We start from the raw sequence: 23,415 nt of genomic DNA, 5'->3' as shown, positions 1-23,415 counted from the left end.
GAGCAGCAGTGTGTCTGGGTGAATATGTCCAACACAGAGTAGGAATCATTTGCTGACGTGCTCCTTGGTCACCTGGCCGTGGAGCTTGTAAGCTCAGATTGACCTAAGCAGTCCCTGCAAAGCTCTATGCAAGAAACATAGAAATGAAGAAAGCAAGCTATTCAGGTGCAAATGCCTCATGCTGATCAAACTTAATTCCTTCTTGCTCCCTTCTGGTGGATAAACCTTGGCCAGCTTTTTGGGTGAGAGGAAACAATCTTTCCTAACCTAAGCTAACATACAAAAGGCCACATTTTCAGAGAGTTGAACAAAAATCTCTTCACTTGTGCATTTAATTCCACATGTAATGAAGGATACTTTGTGCTCCTTTGTCCATTTAGTTCTGTTCTCCCTGTAGATTTCTGCATTTACTTCCAGGACAAAGAATTCATATTGTACTTACTTATTTTCCCTGTAGAGGAAAGGAAAAAGAAAAGGAGGCTATGTTTGTGTTTGGATACCCAGAAACATTTATAGCTCTGCATCCAGCTCTGTGTACAACTGTTCTGAGAGATACTAAAAAGCTGCAAGAGGCTTCTTGTGCCACCTTATCTCCTTCAGACAAGAGAAGAGACCCCCTGGCTTATAATGATAGGCTACAGCCTTGATCGATTTGATCTGTGCTTTTGTCCTTCATCATAATTTGAGCTATTGATTCTATTTATTAAAACTAATTCAAGGAACATAAACTCTGAGTGCTGTGCTGTTCCAGATCAGGCTGCTCTGGGCAGTCTGATCTGAAGCTAATCCATTCACTGCTGATTTATTTTCATTCTGTTTTCAAGCAGAGTTCTGTTCTGTGTCCTTATTTTTTTCCTCCACCTCTCTCAGCAAAAAAACCAACAACTACAACAACAAAAAAAAACCATTTAATTTCACACCTCCAGTGGGAGCAGTGTGATCTGGATTCCTTTTTCTGATATGCAAAGTGAGCTCAGGAAAGTTTCTCTGGCTCATATTTGTGCAAGTTTTTACATGGAAGGAGGTGAGGAAAAATTAGAGAAATAGTACAGCAAATGGGTCACAGAAAGCCTTTAAGCATCGAGAGATTTACAAGGCCAAGTCTATTCCAGTTGCTACTGTCACTTCTCCTTGGTGCAAAATTCAGGGCTTTGTGTGTGTTTTAGGAGAGGGCAATTCGTAGTGTCCATGGGTGGGTGAGCTGAGGCAGAGATATTGTCCACTGGTCAGTAGCTTGCTTCTTAAAGCACCTATGTATGAGAAAAGAAACTCCGATCTCGTTTAGTTTCTGATTCCCTGGCTATTTTGCAGCAGATCATGTACTGCAGTCCAATATAATGAGCGGGAAGCAGAAAGCTTCAAAGAGAAATGGTTTTGAGGAGACTGTTTTGGTCTGGAGAAAAAAGAAAGTAGAGATTGAAGGGACTGTAAGAACTTGAAATTTCACATTGGCGGCATATTTCCCCCGGCTTTAAAAAGATTAGCAAAATGACCTCAAAAGACTTTGTGGAAAGCTGAAGTGTTCTTTTAATATTTTCATTATTAAAGAATGCTGAAGTGTTCTGATGGAATTTATTTTTAGAAATGTGTTGTAGAGCCAATTCTTTGGAATGAAATAAGAGTCTGAATGAGATGCTGAAAGCATTAACCCTGGTTCAGTTTTACCTTTTGATCTGCTGGCAGAGGGAGGGCACTAATCTTTTAATTGTTTTAACCTAAGGAGCAACCTTTTCTTCTGTGAGATACAAACACTCTAGCTGCAAATATCAGAGAATATTTCAACACTTCAATGAGACAGAGATCACCTTTTCCCAGTAGTGCTAGAACGAGTGTTTGCTGATGTGGGCATGTCAAATGGTGAGTCCCATTTTGGCAGAGCTGTCCCATGCTGGCTGTGTTGTGGTGATGGTTTTTTTTTGCTTTTCTGATGTGCATCTCAGTGAAGAGATAGGTGTTCCTCCTACTCTATCTGGCTCAGGCACACCTTGAGTGGTGTCATGTTTTGGTAGTCAAACTTCTCATGTTTTACTTACATTAATCTATACATTTCTTCATCTTCATCTACCACCAACAGTATCCTGTAGCAAAATGCTCCATAGCTTAACTAAATGTTGTGCAAAGAATTAAGTCCTTCCATTTTTGCAACTTTTTATCCAACTCTTGTCTTACTGTTCTGGCAATCATGGACAGTTGTCACCTTGCTCCTCACTCCATTCCCAGATAATTTTTGTCTATGGTTTTCAGGCCTTGTGAAGACCTTTGCAGGATACCATTCATGACCTTCCTTCACTTTATCAACTCTTACATCTATACTTGTTTCTTCCAGTCGGATGTTATCCAATTTTACGTAAGTTATCTAGGAAGAGGACAAAAGTATAGGTTTTACTCACTAAGGTTATGTATTGGCATGACTGCTAACGTCTTTCTTAGGGGGTCTTTCATAACCTGCAGCTGTGCCATGAGCAGGTCAAGTTCCTCCCATCTAGATTCCACCCTCCTGTCACCATCTTTAAGAGGACCGTGTGCATTTATTATTTTAAAGTGCTCTACAGAGGTCTCACATTTGAGCAGCACTGTGAAGGTGAAAACACAAGGCATATCTTTATCCTGAATGTCTAATTTGTGGTCAAGCTGACATCTTTCTGAAACAATAATAAATGCTTTCAAATTCATTAAAGATCTCATCTTGACCCTAGTACGAGGTTTTCACTGTGTATTACTGGGAAGAGACATGTCAGTATTAAATGAGATAATATAGTTAGTGTTTATAAGGATGATGGTTGTATCTGTTCAGGTTCGTCATTATAACATCTGAAGGTAAATCCATGTTTATTAGAAGTTCAATAGATAAGCTTAGCATTTGCAATGGTGAGCTAGCCTTCGCTAAAATAATGAAAAATATATTTTATTTTATTTTAGTACAAGAAGAAGTAATAAGATTCCTGGTTTCGTCATTTGTTTCTGTATATCAAATCAATGATGTCTATGGAGAAGAGATCTCAATAACTGAGAAAGACTGTGAGGGAGAAAAGAAACTGTCAGGGGAGTGGAGAATTAAATTGCAAAGAGCTATCCACCAGCAATTCATATCTCTGTGAATGTTTCCCTCAGCAATAGCTAATAGATGAACTGAGAAAAGTTCTTGTCATGGAAACTGGGCAGCTACAAAGAGTACCAATGACCTGAGAATATACTATGAGCTCTGACTATGACAGTAAACACAAATGTTTGCTGGACATAAATAAAATGTGCTAAATATGTCAGTCAAATAGAAGACCTCATCTTGGCCATTATCTTTGCGGTGCAAAGACTATACAAGCTCTTTTATGCATATAGGAACATACTGCTCAGACTAATCTTGTTGGTGCTTGCATGTTCAATGTGCTGGGTCCTTTTTTTTCTTGCACAGGCATCAGCATAATCAGGAGCCTCCTGGCAGTAGTCAGCTGGGATGTTCAGATCAGAGGAAGGCCTGACCAGAGGGCATGAACAGAAGGTTTTGTGTCTTTGTATGGTGCCAGACTAAATGAAAGATGGGATTTTTCAACTTTTCCACTTTGGGTGGTGGTTAGTTCAAAACATATCTAAAAATGTACAATTTGTTGTGTGAAAGGATGGAAATGCTCCACTCACCAGAGTGAGACATGGGATCATATGGCATTAGGCCAGCATATTTCTGTATGAACTGTGTAAGCACAAGTCTAATTGGTGCCTTGAGTACAGTGGAGGATGTGCCGTTCATATGCTGGACCCCTGCTGTGGGACTTGCTGTTTTCCCAAAACTGCCAGTTGAGTTGGTTGTGTTTGGTGCTCATGATGCTTTTTGGAAAGTATTAGCATATATTTGATAGGAGAAAGGATATTTGCCTTTACAAAGCTCACACTCAGATCCAGAGGAAAAAGATAAAAGTATGATCAATTTTTCAGGTGCTGTTCCTTAAATGGTTTCTGACCGCTCTGGTATCTGGGAGAATCAGGTATTTCATTGCAACTTCAAACAAGCTTTTGTGTATCCAAATAAATCTAAATATTCGGTGGAGATTCTCTTTCTTATTAGGCTGTGTGTGCTAGTTAAGTGAAGTAACAATGAGTAACTTTTCTCTGTATTTCATTATTTTATGAGATTTCAACTGTGTCCCTCTAAACAAAGTAGATACTGTGCTTATGAGACTATGGATAAGAAAGATTAAAAAGCGTGATACTTGACAGTCTATAGAGCTGACAAATTGTTCATTCAGTTGTATGAAGCTAAACAAGTGGAGTGCTGGATTCTGCAGCTGGAACAGGGCAACCCGAGATGTATGTACAGACTGGGAGACGAGAGGCTGGAAAGCAGCCCCATGGGAAGGGATCTGGGAGCTTTGATTGACCACAAGTTGGTGAAGGATCTAGGTGAAGAGGGCGATGAGCATGGAACATCCTGCCCAGGGCAGTGGGTGTAGCTCCAATGCTGGAGCTCAGTGAGTGCTCAGTCAGTGCTCTCAGACATAGGATTTGGATTTTTGGAAGAGATGTATGAATCCCTTCCAACTTGGGATATTCTATGATTCTATGATCTTTCTAATGAATTAATCAGGCAAGATAAAGAGACAGAGGCAAGTTATTTATTATTTTGCTAAACAGTGCAGGATCAGCAATACATTTTGCAGAAAAACTTTTTGTTTGAAGAGAGTTTTATCTTAAGTAAAAAATCCAACCCAGAACTTACAGGATTTTGTCCATGGATAATTTATTTCAGTCAATAAAAATAGCATCATGTGTGATGAGCGTGCTGACATAGCAGGTCCTGAGGTCTTCAGGATGGAAACACTACAAACAAAGGGTACCTATCACCTTTCTGGTATAACCTGTACTGATGAACAGACCATTGTTCTTCTCCCTGCTGAGGAGTATGATCTATTTTAACTCAGTCCTGGGACAGGAATAGAGCTGTGTGTGAGCGAGATGTCTATTCTTGCTCCAAATCAAAAATGGGAAGAAAATTCTGAAGAAGACAATACATACAAAGCCCCCCATCTGCTTGGACTGTAGACATTTTCCATAACCTTGTTTGCCTTGACAAGTTGCCCACAGGAAAGAACATAAAGTAGAACACACTGTGGAAGAACAAAATACCCAGGACTTGTGCAGTGCTCCTTATACTAGGAAACTATTCAGAGAGATTAATGTGAATAGACACGACAGAGAGAGTTTGCTCAGAGTGAATGAATTTTTAATGGCTCTTCACCATAAAGATGGTTGTAGATATTAAGGTCACTTTTCAAGGAAGTAGCATATATTTCTCATGCTGTGTGTTTCTCAAAGGCCTATGTGAGTAAGCAGGGAGAGCAAGCGTGCGCTCTTCCAAATGTAGTGTAGTGTCTCCCAGTATAATCAATACTAATAAAGTGCAGCTATTTGTAAAAATAAAGCAAATGCTGTTTTCTGGTTTTCTATAACAGAGACAGAGTAACTTCATTCAATTAAGTTATTTATCTTACACAAAACAGTTTTCACTGCATGCCGTTGGCATTAATAGGAGCAATTTTGGCTGAGTTTTCAAGCATACTGTTGGCAGTTTTTGTGGGCAACTCATTCTTGACAGTTAAACCCTTTTTGGATGTGAGAAAGCTAGCTGTGAGTCTGTTCTCTGAATGTAAAGGGGACTTGTTTGTTTTTGCAATTCATACTTGGTGGCAAATCTTTATTCTCTGTGTGTCTGTACTGTGGGAACCAATGTCCCAGTGTCAGAGGGTGTTCTGCAGTCATTCTACTCACGGGATGTCATTTGTGTTTGTTGCGTCTGCTGCACATTGCTGCTTTGCATCTAAACCTTCACAGTGGCATTTGTCAGACACTTTGCAAAGTGAGTTGACGTATCCAGGCAACTAGCCTGGATGATCACAACTCTGTAGAACTCAGTTCCTCTCCGGCTTTATCTCAGTGTAAAGCATCTCAGCCTAATGAGATGGAGAATTTAGACCTAGTGAGGAGCATTGAACGTCTCAGGCTGAGCAACAGGATGGTGTTTTATCTCTTTTCCTGACTGTGATTCTTGCGATTTACTTTTTTCTCCATCTTCTTTTTGATATATTTTTTTTAAGCCCCCAGAATCTGAATTCATCCCACTCTATTCAAGCAGAGGTATTTAAAGTCATTTTGAAGGTTTATTTTTAACTGCCTAAATGTGTGACCTCAGAAAGAAGTTATCTGCAGCACAGTAGGGGTATGTTACTGAGGACAATGCATGCTTTGTCCAGAAATGAAAAGTGTATCAGTGCTGAGACTAAACATACCATGTTTTTTGGAAAGCTAAGAAGAAGAGGAGAGGAGTAAGCTTACAAGCACATTTCTTGATCATTTTTGCAGTCATGCAGATTAACTGATGCTTTTTTCTCTCACTATAATTCTGTGTCCTTCCTGATCTCTCCTTATTCCCCCTTAACTGCTGAGGGGCACATCATGCAGCTTATTAGCTGATCTAAGTGGGAATTTGGGAGTAAAGCATCCCCCACAGCAAGTTTTCCATGAAAAGCATTAAAGTTCTGTCAGGGAAAGGAGGACCTCAGCAGTGCAGGCAGAGATGTGCCTTGTTTCTGTAATGATATGATGGGTGCCTCACAATGGAATGCCAATGGAACATCACCTGTAGGATCTTAAAATGCCTTCCTTCAGCTTTTTGTAGTTAGGTGGAATTACTTTGCCTAGCAAATATTCAGTGCTATCACCATTTTGAATAGAAATGCCGTAACTGCTATTCATTGTACTTCTAATTCAAAATAGAAAAGGAAATTGATTTTAAGGGACACCATTAGTAAAGATTAAGGAGTGATTTTTCATATGCGGCTGCACATGTTGCCTTTTAAAGCCAGACCTTCAGAGTAGAAAGGCATTACTAATAACCGTATCATCACAGTTCTAATTGTATTTACTTTGTCTGTACACTTCACTGTTTAACAGTGCATTAATGAAAATATTTTCTTTCTCAGAGGTAGCTGCTTATATTACTGTTAGGCCTGGGATAATTCCTGAGTTGCGCACCTGAAAGGACATCTTGCTCTCCCTCAGATTTATTGTGCATTTTTCATTTAAACGTAAGAATAGTGTGACTCTGCTATCTTTAGCTATAATGCCTTACGCTTTTTGAATTTCACCCTAATAGCTTCTTGTAAAATTTTAATGTTTCATCAGTTTGCTATTTGTAAAAACAGCTGTAAAAAGATTGCTTCAATTTCTTCCATTTTGGTGGAGTTAGAAAGACAAAAAACAGAAGAAAAAAAAAAAGAAAGAAAGAAGGATGACTTTTTGATTATGATGCTGAAACTCAGGAGCTCTGGCTTCAAGCCCTCACCCTCTGACAAATTTCCTTTGTGGTCTAAGGAAATATCATTTGGTTTATATTTGTATAGCAAAGGCAAATGTGATTATTTTTCTTGAGAATTAAGGGGGAAAGGTGCCAAGATACTTGTAAGAAGTTCTTGTACCCATTTCTCTTTAAGTTCTGAATTGACTTAACTTTTTGTCAGGACCTGATGTCTCCTTTAAAAAATATATTAACTAGGCCTTCCAATATTTGAAGGAAGCGTATCAACAGGAGAGGGAAAGACATTTTACGAGAGTGGATAGTGATAGGACAAGGGGGAATTATTTAAACTGAGGAGAAGTTTGAGTTAGATATTAGGAGGAAGGTTTTCACACAGAGGGTGGTGATGCACTGGAACAGGTTGCCCAAGGAGGTTGTGGATGCCCCATCCCTGGAGGCATTCAAGGCCAGGCTGGATGTGGCTCTGGGCAGCCTGGTCTGCTGGTTGGTGACCCTGCACATAGCAGGGGGGGTTGAAACTAGATGATCATTGTTGTCCTTTTCAACCAGGCCATTCTATGATTCTAAGACCTTTATCTTGTCCATTGTTTATGTGGTCATTGAGGTCTCATTGAGGAAGTACTTTTTTTCCTGTCTTTTCCATAAAGTGTATAATGCCTGATTTTTCTTTGGAATACTTTCCTTCACCTGCTCTTCTTACCCCATGTCCATTAAGTAGCTGCACAGTCTAGATAATTTCTCCTTTCACAAGCGTTTGAATTGGTTGAGTAGCAATGGGCAGATCACAGTAGGTGAATGCAATGATTAGATGCTTTCAACCAGATTGTGCACATTAGCAAGGGATTAAGGTCTCTGTCTCATAAATCAATTTAACTGTGTGTAAAGTAGGGCTCCTTAGACTCTTAAATGCACAGATTATGTCTCAGATGGAAAAATGAATTTTAAATTGTAAAAATTGTAAAATAAATGAACTGTAAATTGGAAAATTAATTGCAAATTGTAAAGCTCTTCCTCCAATATTCAAGCATGTCTGTCAGTGTCATCCAGTACTCTCCTTTGAAACAAGTCTGTAAATATGAATAGCTGTTACTGAAAAATATTCTGCTTGCTTTTAGTTTTCCTTTGGATGAACACCTGTTGGCAATTGAAAATAGCTTTAAAACATCATATGAATGTGATATAAAGACTTTAAAACCAGAAAAGAAATGAAAGCAGTTTTTGTGTACTGGGGTTGATCATTTTTGAAGCCTGTATCATGATGGTTTTGGATCTGGTTTATGTATTTACTCCTCTATGTCTGCTGATAGGAAGGAGAGACCATAGCTATGTCGAAAAGCAGCTGCAAAATGCTTTTTAGATTTCAGAGATCTTCTACTTAAGACAGCTGATTTTCATGCTGATTCATGAAAACAATTTTTAAAAAGGTTAAAATTTGAAATGTTTGATTGCACTTTGAGAAAGGAACTTCAGACTTTGGCCCATTCTGCACTTGCTTGTAGATGAACAGACCGTAACTCCTGCTTCAAGATCCATAGGGTCTGAAGCCTGTCTGAGCTCTGTGTGCATGCTGAGAGTAGCACTTCTGCATGGTCAGAGGCTTCTGCCTGCCTTGGGTCGGGTCACCTAGACCCCATGTCACAAAGCATGAAACAGCTGCCATAAAATAGATTTTCTAAGAAAAACAAAAAGCTGAACACAAGGCCTAGACATAGCAATTGAGCTCTTCTTAAGAACTGATGGGAGGTAGTCAGCTACTCACTGACTTCTGCTAGGATTATTTAGCTTAGCGTGTGAATTTCTAGTCCAAAATCAAAAGTCATACATTTTGCTATAAACAAAGAGGGTTTGACCTTTTACATTAGCTTTTTTTTTTTCCTGCTAATGAACAGTTCATGTATTTCAAAATATTAAAATACATGTGTATTTTATGACTATTTCTAGAAAAAATGCTGTTGTTTGTATATGTCTGCACATTCCCCTTTCTGTGGAGATGTTTATTAGACCCAAGCCCTGGCCAAAGAGAAGTCATTTCAGTGAGCTGTGGACTTAGAGATGTTCTTCATAACTTTAAATCAAATCACATTTAAGCTCAAATGAATTTCATGATTCAATCCAGTGAGAATAGGGAGAAAAATTAGGGCCAAGCTGATACAGCCAGGTTGATTTACATCATCTAAGACACAATCTGCAATGTCTTTTTTTTTTTTTCCCAATTACAGCATGAAAAGCAAAATAATCCTTCACTATTGCATTGACTCATCAAGCAAAACCACAAATAAACACGAGGCAGAATTTTGTCGATTCTTGTATATTGTCAAGAGCATGCTAAGTAGGTCATAGCATCATTTCATTTTGTATTCTCCTGATCTAAGGCAGACTCATCTGCTGGGACCTCCAGCAAATCTCCAAAGCAAGATGCAGTAACAAAGAGACAACCAAAAAAATTAGCAAATTAAATTTGGTTGTAGATCTTTCGATCTGACAAAACACATGGTACTGCAGAAGATTAGATGGTGATAGCATCTGTATGTTGGCTTGGAGACTGAAGTCAAATGGCTTTCAACGTCCTGTTGCGTTTATTTATTTGGAACTCAATTTGGTGATTTAGCATTATGATCATGGAATATTTTATGCTTTTTTGTTTTGTTTTCCTTTGGTCCTTATGTTCTAATGCTTATACTGTCTTGTTGATGTAGTTCATTTTAACATCATGAATTTGGAATTTACAGGGGAGGTAATTCTACAAGACACACACTTTCTGATTAGCTGTGTAGATAAGAGAAATGAGTTTTAGAATGTTTTGTAAGAACTGTATTCAGCCATGTTGAATGAAGCAGAAATTAATGAGTTTTTTTCCAAGTCCAATTTTCAATAATTGCAGTTGTTTGTTGGGCAAGGTTGTAGCTGGTGATGGGGGCCATTTTCTAGAGAAGAGAGCTAGGAAGAGGGGGCACCAGCACAATAGGAGCAAATTCTGGTGGAGACTTTTCCCAAGGAGTCTCTTTGTAATTGCTTAAGGAAAAACTTGTGGCACCTGGGTCTGAGAACTCATAAGTATGGAAAATACAGTGTTTCACACTAAGTGACTGACCTCACAAGCACAGCATATTTACGTTGATTTTCTCACTGCACCCACTTTGCACATTTTCTATGCACCTCTGTTTTTAGAGACAATTTGCAGAAATGACCCTTATTTATCCACTTTTCTAATCTTATTTACCAAGTCTTTTCAGTTACCCATACCTTAGGCACCAGATGCTTGAATAATTATATCCAGCCTTCTGTCTCTTTGTGGTGAGGTTGATCTACTTTCTTTCACTGTAGTCATAGAGGGCTAGGTGGAAGAATATTAATTTTTCTGGAAAATTCCATTTCATTCTTATATTCTGTCTGTCTGAACTACTTCAGCTGCTGAAGACTCTTTTTTAGGGAAAAGTTTCATACATCTCTTTGTAGCTGAAAAAGTTAGTTATTCAGGATCATTTAACTTTTACCTGCTAATTTCTGTTTCTTGCATCATCTTTATACACTTTGAGATAAACTTGGCACTATGATATTTCTTTTGAACTAGACACAACAATATAGAAACGAGATATATTTGGGTTGTATGCCCATCATTGTGATATAATGTGCAAGTCATCTGTGTCAGTGGCTTCATATCAACTGAGACCTTGCCCTCTTAAATAACCAGGCTTAGATGTCTATGTATAAGTAAATAAAATAGTAGGTGGTAGCTCTGCTTTAATTCTGACAGGCCTAGCCTTAATTAGCAACAGTGTTTTAGTATTTCTGTAATCGAAAAATTTACTTTTAGCCTTTCATGAGATTAACTGAAAGTGATAAAAGGCATATAGATGTGCAGAAATTAGAGGTGGGACACGGGAAAACCTGTAGGAATTGGGCATGTTCAACACAGAGAAATATCACCTGATCTTACATGAGATTAATTCTCTCTCCAGATGTAAAAATATTCTACCACACAACAGACAACAATTATTCTCAATCAGAATACTGAAGAGGAAAAAATCAGTTAAATATTATGCAATACAATATATTTACGTGCATATATGTATGCAGTAACTTGCTTATATATATATATATATATATGTATGTATGCAGTAACTTGCATATATATATATGTATGCAGTAACTTGCATATATATATATATGCAGTGTATATCTGGCTTTGCATGACAGTGGCAACTAACTTCTGTTTCTATTGGTAAAGTCCCAAAGAATGACCTTCAACAAAAGTATTTAAACTGAGACTTACATCCTCTCTGAACATCAGAGGTTCCACAGGAGAAATGGGCCAGATTAAAATCTAGCTTATACTGCTGTCCATAGGCAATAACAATTTTTAGTGGTATTATATCATTATACAGGACAGTTATTATACAGTTCTTCTATTTCCAGCCAGATACGATGAAAGGTAACCATGTTTCCTTTCCTTCTTTTCTCATCATGTGGTAAGCTTTTGATGGCCCCAACACTGGAGACTTTGCAAGGGCTTCTAGGATGAACCACTGTAGCATAAATAATGATAACACTAACATCAATGAACTTTGAACTTGTATCTATGTATATATATATTTATTATTTTTTTAACCTGTCCAAGAGAAATCAAATCTAACTGTAATGTCTCTAAAAGAATGCTAGGGTTAAGCTCTCTCTTCTTTTCCTTGATGGCATAAGGAGTTTCATAGCTTTGGCTATAAAATGCTTCACCTGCAGAAGGGCACTGAGGTGAGAGGTGAGTAGGGTAGAGAGAGGTTCCTGGCTGCTGAGCACCATTTGTGGTGAGGGAGGGACTTGATGCTGAAACTCCATTCCCTGTGTCTACCCTTCTGCTGCTGGGATAGCATCAAGGAGCACAAAGCCTTCTTCCATGCCAGTAAAGATGCTGTGAGAAGAGCTCTCTGGATTTTTTAATTATTTTTTATTTATTTATTTATTTATTTTGTATGTATTGAGGGTATGGAAGACCTGTGCATTGGAGATGAGATGTAGATCCATGTAACTGCCTGCACAAGGTACAGATTTTTGGATCACGTAATCCTTAGTCTAACCTTCCTCATATCCTGTGCCAGGCACCTGGCTGTGGGTTTTTAATTCTGCACCATGTGATGAACGTTTATGGTTTTCTGTGGTTTCTGGTTGGGTACCTAAGTCCTAGCATTATTTGTTAGGACCAAACAGTGCATTTCTCCATTAAGTGCATGTTTTTAAAGGACAGCTTTTTGGTTTGGCATGAAACATGCTTGAACAAAGATGGGCTGTATTTATTTCTTTGGCCTTAAAACAATTGCATTCACAAAACCAAGAAAATGCTTTTCAATTCTTTTCTCCACGTGCCCCAGCAAAAATTGTTACTGAGCAGCTAGTATCTCAAGTAGAGTGCAGACTGATTCTTGGAGCCTAATTGGTGAGATTTATTGACAATACAGCATTTCAATAGTTGTAATGGACTCCTATTCATTGCACAGTTGATAATTCAACAAGTAACTGATTCTAATTTTCAATATTAGTTATAACATTAAATGCTGACTTTATTAGCCTACTTGGGGATGTTTAAAAACAATTAACTTAATTTAATGAAGTGGAACGCAAAACTTCAGCTATTAAACTTCAGTTCTACCTTAACTGCTCCAGGGCACTAGGCATGTAGCTCCTAAATTCTGGCTCCTTATTAGCACAAGATTGCAGACTATTCAGCAAAGGAGCCCAAGGTTTGATACTTCTACGCAGTTGTAGCATTCCTTATACAGGTAACTCATCTATGAATGAAGCTCCCTTCTTTTAATTAGTCAGGATCAGGCTGTAAATTCTTTGTGGGATAAAGAATGGTATAGGCCAGTGTTTAATTAAAGAATTGCAAATCTATTGATGATCTATAGAGAGGATTCATTTCAGAGTATTGCCATAAAAATAAGTGGCATTTCAGACTGAGCCCACTTTCTATAGTGCCAAAATTAGGCATGTCTCTACAAAGGAGAGGTTAGGAAAGGTTTCAAAGTAGATCAAAGTTAAACATTTGCCTGATGGTTCAGCTTTGCAGCACTAAGCCTGCTGAGCGTTCTGCACGGATCCAATATCTGAACTCTGAAGGTACAGACATAGCTTTGCATGCATTATACTGACTGTGCTTTTAGTAGGGCTTCACAAACTGCTTGATCCAGGTTAGGCCTTTTCTGGAAGCCCTTTAATCCTTCAAGCATTTGCATAATGATCTCAATGCTGTAATATTCGTGTGACGGTATATAGAAGCACTGTCTAACTTACATTAATAATAGTGCAAGAATAATGGAATACCAAATATCTTTCAGGACTGAGATTGCCACACATTTCAGTGCTTAAAATAGGATGGGGCAAAACTCACTGCTGCTATAATCCTACTGACATCTCTAGAACTAAATGAGTTGTGCACTGACTTTGTCGTGTATAAGTAAATGCTAACTTGAAATTTTGATAATCTAAATGAGGAGATAGATTCTACTGAAGATCTAGAATTTAAAAAATAGAAACCTATCATAATGGTACTCTATCAGAATATGATGTACTTTTTCCGTAAGTTTTGATTAAAACATGATGCTCTCATGTGAAAGTTCTAAACTCATCAGCTGAAATAAAAAATAAATAAGGATTCTATAAGTAGTTCATGTGAACAATAAGGAATAATGTCTCTAGTTTTTAAGTATTGTGTTCAAGTGTGCAGGACTACACAGCAGGCAATACCAGCCTGAGTTCCAATTTCTTTAAGGTGTAGTAGATACTCAACTGTTCTTTTTGTTGGCGGTGGTTGTTGTTTTTTGTTTTGTTTTGTTTTTTTTTAATGTTTTGTAGTCCTCTGTTTACTGTGATAAAAGAAGATGAGTTCAGGTTAACAACAAGGTTTATCTGATATTTCAAACATTTATTCTTCATAAAGGATCTTCTGTGAACTTTAAAAAATGATTAAAGTATTATCTTGGTCCCTGTGTAGTAGAGTTGTGTATTCCAAAGTTCCAATTTTATGGCATATTATGAACTAATTAGAAGAGAGACTGTGAAAAGAAATAAGGAGCATTAAAGTGGCACTGATGGGAGATACAAGCTGACTCCTTAAATTATCTGTGGAGCAGGTTAAGGCTTATCTTGCATGAACATGCATGTAGCACCTTACCGCTTTGCGTAAGCAACTCATCCCAATCCAAACTCTACAGGGTTGCTTCATCCTGTGCTCGAGCATCTCTCAAAAGAGAGGATGAGATGAAAAAGACACAGTTCCCTCCAAGTGTGCAGCAAAGCTGCAGTGACCAGGTGTTTATTTCTTACTGAAGCCAGCAGGGAACTTGCTACTCACTGATGGATAATCTTTCCCCAGCAGCACCAGAGGCAACCCAGCACAGCGTTGTAATTTTGGTCCAGGCAGGCAGCTGGAATCCCACGAAGCCTGCAAACATTATAGCTGTTATTTTGGCTGTGACGCCTTCAGGCTGGAAACTCTCTTGTATCAGGGCTAAAGGTGTATTGGCAAGGCTGCCACACAGTCCTGCTTTGTGAACAGTGAATAATCACCCTATTTTCTCTATTTTCAGAAGATTTGTCCTCACCAAGATGAGAGTCATTCCAAAGGGAGCTTTCACAGGACTTCGTGACCTAGAGAAAATGTATGTATTTTGTCAGTATTTATCAATCAACAATCGTTTTAGTTTAAACAGCAATTTCTAGTTGCAACTCCTCCTTTTACTGCCCATGAGTAACCCCTGTCTCTGAGCTCCACTTAGTTTCATCTTTCTATTTAAAAAACAAACAATTTTTCCATTTTTCAGATTATGTTGCAAAGTATTGTTGTCACAAATACATTTTTATATCAAGTAGCTGGGCTGTCCTTGGTGAAAGGAGTGGTTCAGTAGGGAGTGCCATTGCAATTGCATACAAAGAGTTGCAGTCAATGGCTGGGAGTATGTCAGAAGCTTCTTGCACAGGATAGTTCTGAAATTCTTAGAACATAAAGAGAGCAAGCATCTAATTTCTGTGAATTTTACTGATAAACCTGGAGTTAGGAGTGCCTTTGATGAATAGATGTATCAGGTACCCATTAGTCTGCTGTGGTGAATGTGTTGCAGCCCTCCAAGACAAGGAAGAAAATGCTTGATTATATGTTGTAACAGCAAAGGGACTAGAGCAATAGGAGGATGTTACAATAGAAAAAGGAAAAGCACTCACCTGTCTCTGAAGCTCTAGGCTTGCAATAGAAACTCCATGAGGAAGGGATGTCCAACCAGAGATGCAGCCAGGCTGCACCCCTTCATCTGTGCTCCCAGGACTGAACCGGTCCTTTCTCCAGGTCATCAATCAGTGGTTCAGGCTGTGGCTCAACAGTTACCATACATACATTTCCTAGAATTCTTTAACTACCAAAAGTCTACAGGTTAATTACAGGCTAGCAACAGGAAAGATAAAATTCGCTGTAAAATATGAACTATTCTGGGGCATGTTGTATTTTTCTAAATTATTTCATTTATATGTAAATTTTGTTTAGAAATTCATTCAGTGTTTGTACCTTCACTGGTGAGGGTTGCAAATATACTATCCAAGAAGGGCCTGAGTAGCAGTGAGGAAATGCACTTCAAGGTCAGTGCCATTTTCAGTTCTGTTTTTATAACAGCAAAACTGCCTGCATTTCTCTGCATTGTCTTCTCCTTTTATCATCTCAAGCTCCAGTTTAATAATATAGAGGAAGGTGAGCACACTAGAAAGCATAAGAAGTGAAGATGCTAGAGGATTTCAAGAGGTCTTTGTGGAAAATAAAGATCTTATTTTCTGTGTTCAGGAATCACCAGTAAGGAAGAAGATCGGTGCTGTGTCACCAGTTACTTTGGAACTTGTTTCTCCCCAGTCATGCTGGATTCCTTTAAATGCAGTCCTTATGGAAAAAACATTTCAGCTCCCTAGACTGTGAAGTGGGCTGCAAAAGTGCGTTATAAATTGCTCCCATTGTCTTTAATTATTCAGAAACCATGTGCCAGATATCTATGAAATTAACCATCACACTGAATAGAATGTCTCTACGTGGCGATTTATTGTTAGCCAAAATAATTACTAATGGAAATGAGCTCAGTTTGAAAGTGTATCTATGTACTATTAAAACATGGGGAAGAAATGGGGACATTCTATAGCAAAATACCCTTGAAAGTAGGAGTGTGATAAATATGTAAATGAGACCAATCAACATCAACAAAGAATGCAGTATTTGCAAATGGTGTGGCAAACAGATGAAATTTGAAGAAGCTCACAAATCCTAAACCTAATCCATAAAACATTGATCAGAAATATTCATGATAACGTAGAGACCAAATAAAGTGTGTAATCAAATGAGATATTTACCCATAAAAACAGAGCTTTTGTGTGAAAGCCTCATTTCTCTTGCAAGATCATGCACAAAAAGGAAGATTAAAGCAAACTTCAGTTTATCTAAGGAAAAGAGCTAATAATGGTGTGATATCTCCATGTGGTAAAATGTAGATAGCCTGATGTATACAAATGAAATACCTCAATGTAGTATATGCTTGAGTTCATGTAGAACTAAGTAGGCTAAAAATGAAGAGAGTCACAATATCTCCTGAGTGTGTTACTGATTCAAAGCAATTGAAAATAAATAAATAAATAAAAATTAAAAGAAAGAAAGAGAGAAGAAAAAAGTCTGTAATGTTTCCATTGGTTATCATTTCTAGGTGATTTCCAACAGTGTTTCAGAGAATGAGGTAGGTTTTTAAGACTCACAAATTGCAGGGAGCAGGTCATCTTTGGAATCATTCATTGGGGATGAGCTGGTTGAGCGCAAGTTAAATCAGAAATTAATCCTCTATAATAATCTTAACTCTATTGAGTTTACATCCAAAGTGAATGAAGGCTTTTGAATACAGTGACCAATAATGGTAGGTTTTCAGACAAAAATAATTCAATAATGTTTTTTCTATATGCACTTCAGTTTTATCCTATACCCTCAAGCAACTGAGAGCTTTGAACAAACGTATTTTTTCCCAGAATGTTGAATATTTCTGGTCAGATACTTCTAGTCAGACATCGTTTCTTTCCATTTGCACTGTCCAAAGGATCTCCAGTATGGACACATGTGACTGTAACTTCTTATAGAAAAAAAATGAGCAGGATCTTGAAGTGTCAGCATGGAGCATGCGATCTTCCCTCCCTCCATTTTAATTACAAATCAAAATCTTTGTTTTCATCTGTTGCCAAACACAGACATTGTGTTTGGAGATGGTGATGGTGATTGGAAAATGAAGAAAATTATCACTGGGATATTTTTACTCTTTTGTGATTTTTGAAAGAATGAAAGCCTACTTGAAACACTACCAGCTTGTATTTTATTTCTTGCCCACTTGGATTCCTTCAGTTACTGAAAAAAACGTGACTCTGCACAATCATAGAATCATAGAATGGTTTGGGTTGGAAGGAACCTTTAAGATCATCTTTAAGTTCCGACTCCCCTGCTATGTCTTATAAGACAAAGTTTTTCCCCAAGCATGTTCTAGGGAAAAAGATATTTTGTTAAATAAAATGTTCCAAAACATATTGAAAGGTTTTAACCATTAGAGATCTCTCTTTGTAGCAGTGTAACACGGAATTTTTTTATTGAAAAGTATTTCAGAGACTCAAGTCTGGGGAGCATCTTAACCAGCTCTTTCCTACCAGCTGTGCAACTTATGCATAGCTCTGGCTTCACATTAATTTAGCAGGAAGGGAAGCAGATTAGTCATTCTTGTTATATTGATATTTAGTTTGTTCCTAACAAGTTTTAGCCAACCAGAACACAGCAGCTCTTCTAGACTCCTGCTTAACTAACTTGTTTGCACTACCAGAACAGATTAATTCTCCAGTTACTAAATTAAAAGGCAACATCATGCAGGCACATACCTGGCAAAATCAATTCAATATGCTCTGCAACTCCTATGTCATCCTCAACCCACACTAAAACTACTTAATTTGGAAATAAAGCCTAAAGCAATATTGAAATATCTCTTTTTATCTTGCTAAGTTTCCTCCCTGTTCTGTGGTGTAGCAAAGTAAATTCTTGAGTGGTGGTCTAACAATGCCTGACAATGCATCATATTTATAGGAAGTTTGGTCTGATCCTCAGTAGCTGAAATAATGATGGGGAGGATTGGGATGTATTACTGCTCTAGGGAGAGGTGAATGCTTCAGTCCCACTTGGAAAAAAAACAAACAGGAATTTTATTTCAAATCCCAAGATGAGCGGCTAGTTTAACTTAACCAAGGAAGCTAGACAGCAATTTTAGCTTCAAATCACTATCTGGATGATAGAAGTAGACTGAGGATGCTGATCTCCCTTGGCTTTTGAAATACCCATGTAATGATTTTTGGAGGACAAAAGAAGTCTTTCGTCATGCTCCTGACCTGTGTCATTAAGGAAAGATGTGCTGTGGAATGATGTTTCTCTGAACAGTGATACTGTAGTGAAGCAACAGTATTGCCTCCCCTGTGTAAGCCGATAGCCTTTACTTTTTTATCCTGAAGCACAGTTCCCTTGAAAGTTCATTGTCAGTTATTTCTTCTTTTGAAAGGTTCGAGTTAAAAAATAACACTTTATTTCATGATTTGCTCCCAAAATCTACAGTTTTAGGCAAAGGCAAATTTTAAGAATACAAACCATACTGTGTTCAACAGAGCTGGATGAGACTGATCCTTTATGAGCTCTGAAAATCCTAGAACGTGCAAACTTTAAGGGCTGAGGAAATCTGCTGGAGTTGACAGTCCTGCAAACTGAAGTCTTCTATCCATGGAAGATAGCAGGAGTGTAAGCACTAGCTATCTATAATATCTTCATGATTCTGTAGAGAAAAAAGCTTTGGATCACATCTCTATCTCACTTAGGTCATTCAAGCCATTGCATTTTTTTCTTGGGATTGTTGAGCTTGTGATTGTTCAAGCAGATTCTATTGGTCCGCTCTGACTTAGATACATTGGCACCAGCATATGTTGTATATGACAACCAACCTGATGTACAATGCTAAAATCTTTCTCTTTTGCCTCATAAGCTCAAAGACAAGCCACACTTTCTTATTCAAAATGAGTTAACATTAATGTTTCATCTAAACCATAGTGAGGTATTTGAAAACAGTGGAAGCCATTCAGGAAAATATTTTGAAACACCTGTTAAGGTTACCAAATCAAGGTGTAACTTGCTTCCCATGAGTGGGGAAGGAACAAAGTTCTTGGCTTAAAAGTCTCACTGGGAGACTGACATAGTAGTAGAAAGCATCACTGACTGTAAGTCTTTTTTAGCAAATTTGAACAACTTGACAACTCAGTGGGTAAACAATCCTGACCTTCTTCAGCAGTACCCATCAAAACTGCCAGGGCTAGCAGCTGTCTAAGGGATGTCTGTCACTCTCTCTGCTCCTGAAATCAGTTTCAATCAGCCCAAACGTGATCCTGTAACACTCGGCAGCATACAGCCCAAAAGGAGGGAAAAGAGAGGGGAAGGCAGAAATTGCGCAATCACCTAAGGATAAGCAGTCTATGTCTTCTGCTCATAAGAAAGCTGGCTGGCATGTTGCAATTTCTCCAGGTGTTTTTGCATAATGTATCGTGTTCTGCTTCATTCAGTCTGCAAGGGGCTGTGATTAAATATGACCATTAAAGCTCTTGAGAAAATAGATTCAGTGTAACCAAGGCATTTGGAACTTGTCTCTAGGTAGGAATTCCTTTCCTTTTGGAAAGTTTTCCTATTGGAAAACCCTACTAATTTTTTTCTAGAAGCAAAATACGGGTTTGCAGGAGCTACTGTGATGTTCAAATTAAGTAATGCATGTTTACAAAAATATTTATTTACATCCCTAAGGTGAAAGAGAGATGCAGTGCTTTCTGTGTATCAAAATATGTACCAAATCAGGTAAGGATCATACTTTGATAACAAATACTCCAGGGTAAAATCTCAAGGTGTAACTTAATGGATATTGAATTCTGATTTATATTATAGGAAATTATGTGTAGCAGTATACTCCTTAAAGGCAGGACACAAAAATAAGTATGCTGTTGAATGCATTTAAATGAATCTAAATATGTATTTTCTCTGAGGGAATACGGGACTACTGTTCAAAAACCTTAAGACCAGTAACCAGCAGAAGCAAAGAAATTGAAAGTTCAGGCTGACATTCCAAAGAATAACTCTTTCATTGGGACCACTGCTATGGTAAAGGACTTAGCCTTTCATCTCCATGGTTTAACCCTGTGTAAACTAGTAGCAACTACAAGGCTGCCCAGCCACCACACACTGGTGTGTGAGCAATCACAGGAATTTTCCAGGTTCCAGCAGATGGACTCATAAGTCTCAGATGCTCCTGTCACAGTTGACTGTCTGCATTTAATGGTGATCAGTATCTCTTGTCTGTACTGGAGGGGTTGCTTGTGCTTCAGGTCACTGGTTCAGCAGCAAAACCATGTAAAGGAGCTAATCTTGCACTGTATGCATTCCTTAGCCCAACAGCATCCTGGGTGTCAGTCTTCATTTGCCCATTGCTGTGCTCTACCCTTTGAAATGGGTTCCCATAAATGGGATTTGATGGGGAGCAGCCATGCGAGCTTCTCCCAGGGCACCAGTAACATATCATCAGTGGAGAAGCTGGGCAAAGCACTGAGTTTTGCAGCTGTTTCTCAGCATGGCACTGAGTGACTTAGGCACATTTCCTTCTAGAATGAATGCTATTACTACAAATGACCACTTTCTAACCATTGCAAATATCAACCACAAATAGCACGTTTTAGTTTGGTACAAAAACATATCAGGTCTGGTATGTTCTTAATTAAATTTATTTTCTGAAAGTAGAAGCTGTGCTTTGTGTTCTAAATACAGTGTAATGAGCCAAGGCTAGTGTTCTTTAATATAATTTATAAATGTTCTGCTGCATCCTCACCTGGCATTCTAATTTTCTCTGCCAAAGCTTATCTGTGGAAGAGGTCTTACATTTGCTGCTACTGTTGTCATCTCTTGCACCGTTACAAAACAAATGAAGTAGGTGTTTAATATTCTTGTCAGTAAGTCACTTCTGGTGTCAAAGAGCAAAGATTTTAATTACAGCTTTGTAATACTTCAGTAAATGTGTAGCCTGATCAAAAAGTTTTACTAATACTTTGGTGGGAAAAAAAAAAGACAAAATAAAAGCACTTGAAAGAAGAAGATAAGAATTGTAAAATCAATTCATTATGTCCATATCAGCATTTTCTAACTTTCCTATTTAAAAAGTCCCAGGAAATAATACTAATATTTGCATACTTTAATGGAAACATATTAGAGTGCAAAAAACAGAATTCCATAACTCTTTCTGTGTGGTTTGGTATCTTGATACTTGCTTTCTTTGATAGAACATATTTAGAAAAGAAAAAAGGAAGATACGTTCTGTCATTACTTTCTTCGCTTGAGCAAAAATGAAATTTATGAAAATTGTTAGCATAATCTTTATTTGTTAACAGTGTTAATATAAAGCAAGCATTAGAAACTGAAACTTGAACAGAAGAATCATCTTGGATATCATTTCTCATTCCTGCTTTATGGTTGTCTAAGCAAAGAGACAGTTAAAAAAAAAAAAAAAAAGGAAATCCATTTTCCTGAATGTATGCCAAATATTTTAATGCCTCTCCCCAGTGTGACATGTTCACATTACCTGAATTCATAAAAATCTAGCTGGCAGACAGTCACAACTGGGCTCAGTACAGGAGCCAGGTGACAAATGATAAGAAGAAAAAAAATGGTCTCAGGTTGTGCCAGTAGAGGCTCAGGTTGGACTTTAGGAAAAATTTCTTCATAGAGAGTATGGTCAAGCACTGGAATGGGCTGCCCAGGAAAATGGTGCAGTCCCTGTCCCTGGAGGTATTTAAGAAATGTGTGGACGTGATGCTAAGGGACATGATGTAGTGATGGGTCTCTGCAAGTTGGGCTGATGATTGGACTTGATGATCTTGAAGGTCGTTTCTAGATGGAACTAGTTCATTCTAGAATTCTACAAGTCTAAGACAAAATGCACGGAGAAGAACAATTGCTTTTTTATATGTTTAAGTATGGGTTCTGAATTAACCACATTCACTCAAAATGAGGTTTAAGGATTATAATGTATAGTTCTAAATAAAAGTGAGCCTAGTGATCCAAAAATCCACCACATAGAAATGGTAAGAATTATTGAAAGTATAGGGATCAAAGAAAATATTCACTAAAATGAACACAGTCATGGATGCTTTCCACCTGAGGAAGAATGGGGTAGGTAGGCCAGGATGTTGGATGAAGACATTTGACAGAGGATGCTGGAGTGGTCTGCTCAGTCTGGATTGTGTGGGGAAGGTGATCAGGAGTGATTGCTCCTGCCCATTCAAATGCTATAACTGGGGCACTGGATTTCGATTAAAACTATTAAATGACTAACCAAAAAAAATTGCAAGAAATAATTTACACAATGCGTGATTTGGCTATGGAAAATGCATCAAGACTGCTGATAAAAAGAATCTTCATGATAAAAGCCAGGGAAGAAACTGCAGAAAATCTCAAAAGAATTAATACAAAAGGGCTTCTTTCTACTAAGAAGAGAAAAATCTACAGTCTTGTGGGAAAAGGAATAACAAAACAGTTCTGAGAGAATTCACGTGCATTTAGAAGCACAGATGTTGCAGTTGTTCACTTGGTTGTGAAGCACCTCAATCTCTGCTGCCTGGTAGACTTGCTGGTGTGAGGGCTTGTGGTTCCTGGTGCACCACAGTGCAGTGTGGGTGGGAGTCTGTTGGAATTTGGGTTCAGGCATATCTCAAGAGGCATAGAAGTGGTCTGTACTTCCAGGTATATTCAGTTTCTCGATTTGCTTGAAAAATTACTGCTGTTGGGGGAAAAAAAGGGGAAAAAAACATATTTTTACGGAAAAGTTTTGGAGTTTCTTCATCATAAAAAAGATTTTTTTAAAAATTATTTTTTCTATTAATCTTATTTCAGCGTATTTCTAACTACAACAGTGTGCAAGTGCAAAAGGTGTTACCTTGTTCCTGGCTTACTCTAACTGGGATTTTCTTCAATACTTATTTTTACTTAATGTTATTGTTAAATGTTTTTT

General features: G+C 38.0%; 1 protein-coding gene across 1 annotated transcript in view; it reads left to right on the top strand.

Annotated features, from left to right (window-relative positions):
- The window catches only part of LOC100544277 (follicle-stimulating hormone receptor-like), a 70,352-nt gene that overhangs the window by 14,385 nt on the left and 32,552 nt on the right, over positions 1 to 23,415 (top strand). The window contains exon 2 of the mRNA XM_010706604.3: positions 14,881 to 14,952. Coding sequence (XP_010704906.1) covers positions 14,881 to 14,952 — 72 coding nt within the window. The remainder of the gene's footprint in view (positions 1 to 14,880; positions 14,953 to 23,415) is intronic.

The sequence above is a fragment of the Meleagris gallopavo genome, chromosome 2 (assembly GCF_000146605.3).
Source record: "Meleagris gallopavo isolate NT-WF06-2002-E0010 breed Aviagen turkey brand Nicholas breeding stock chromosome 2, Turkey_5.1, whole genome shotgun sequence".
NCBI classification, from domain to species: Eukaryota; Metazoa; Chordata; class Aves; order Galliformes; family Phasianidae; genus Meleagris; species Meleagris gallopavo.
This window is presented reverse-complemented; position numbering and strand designations above follow the sequence as displayed.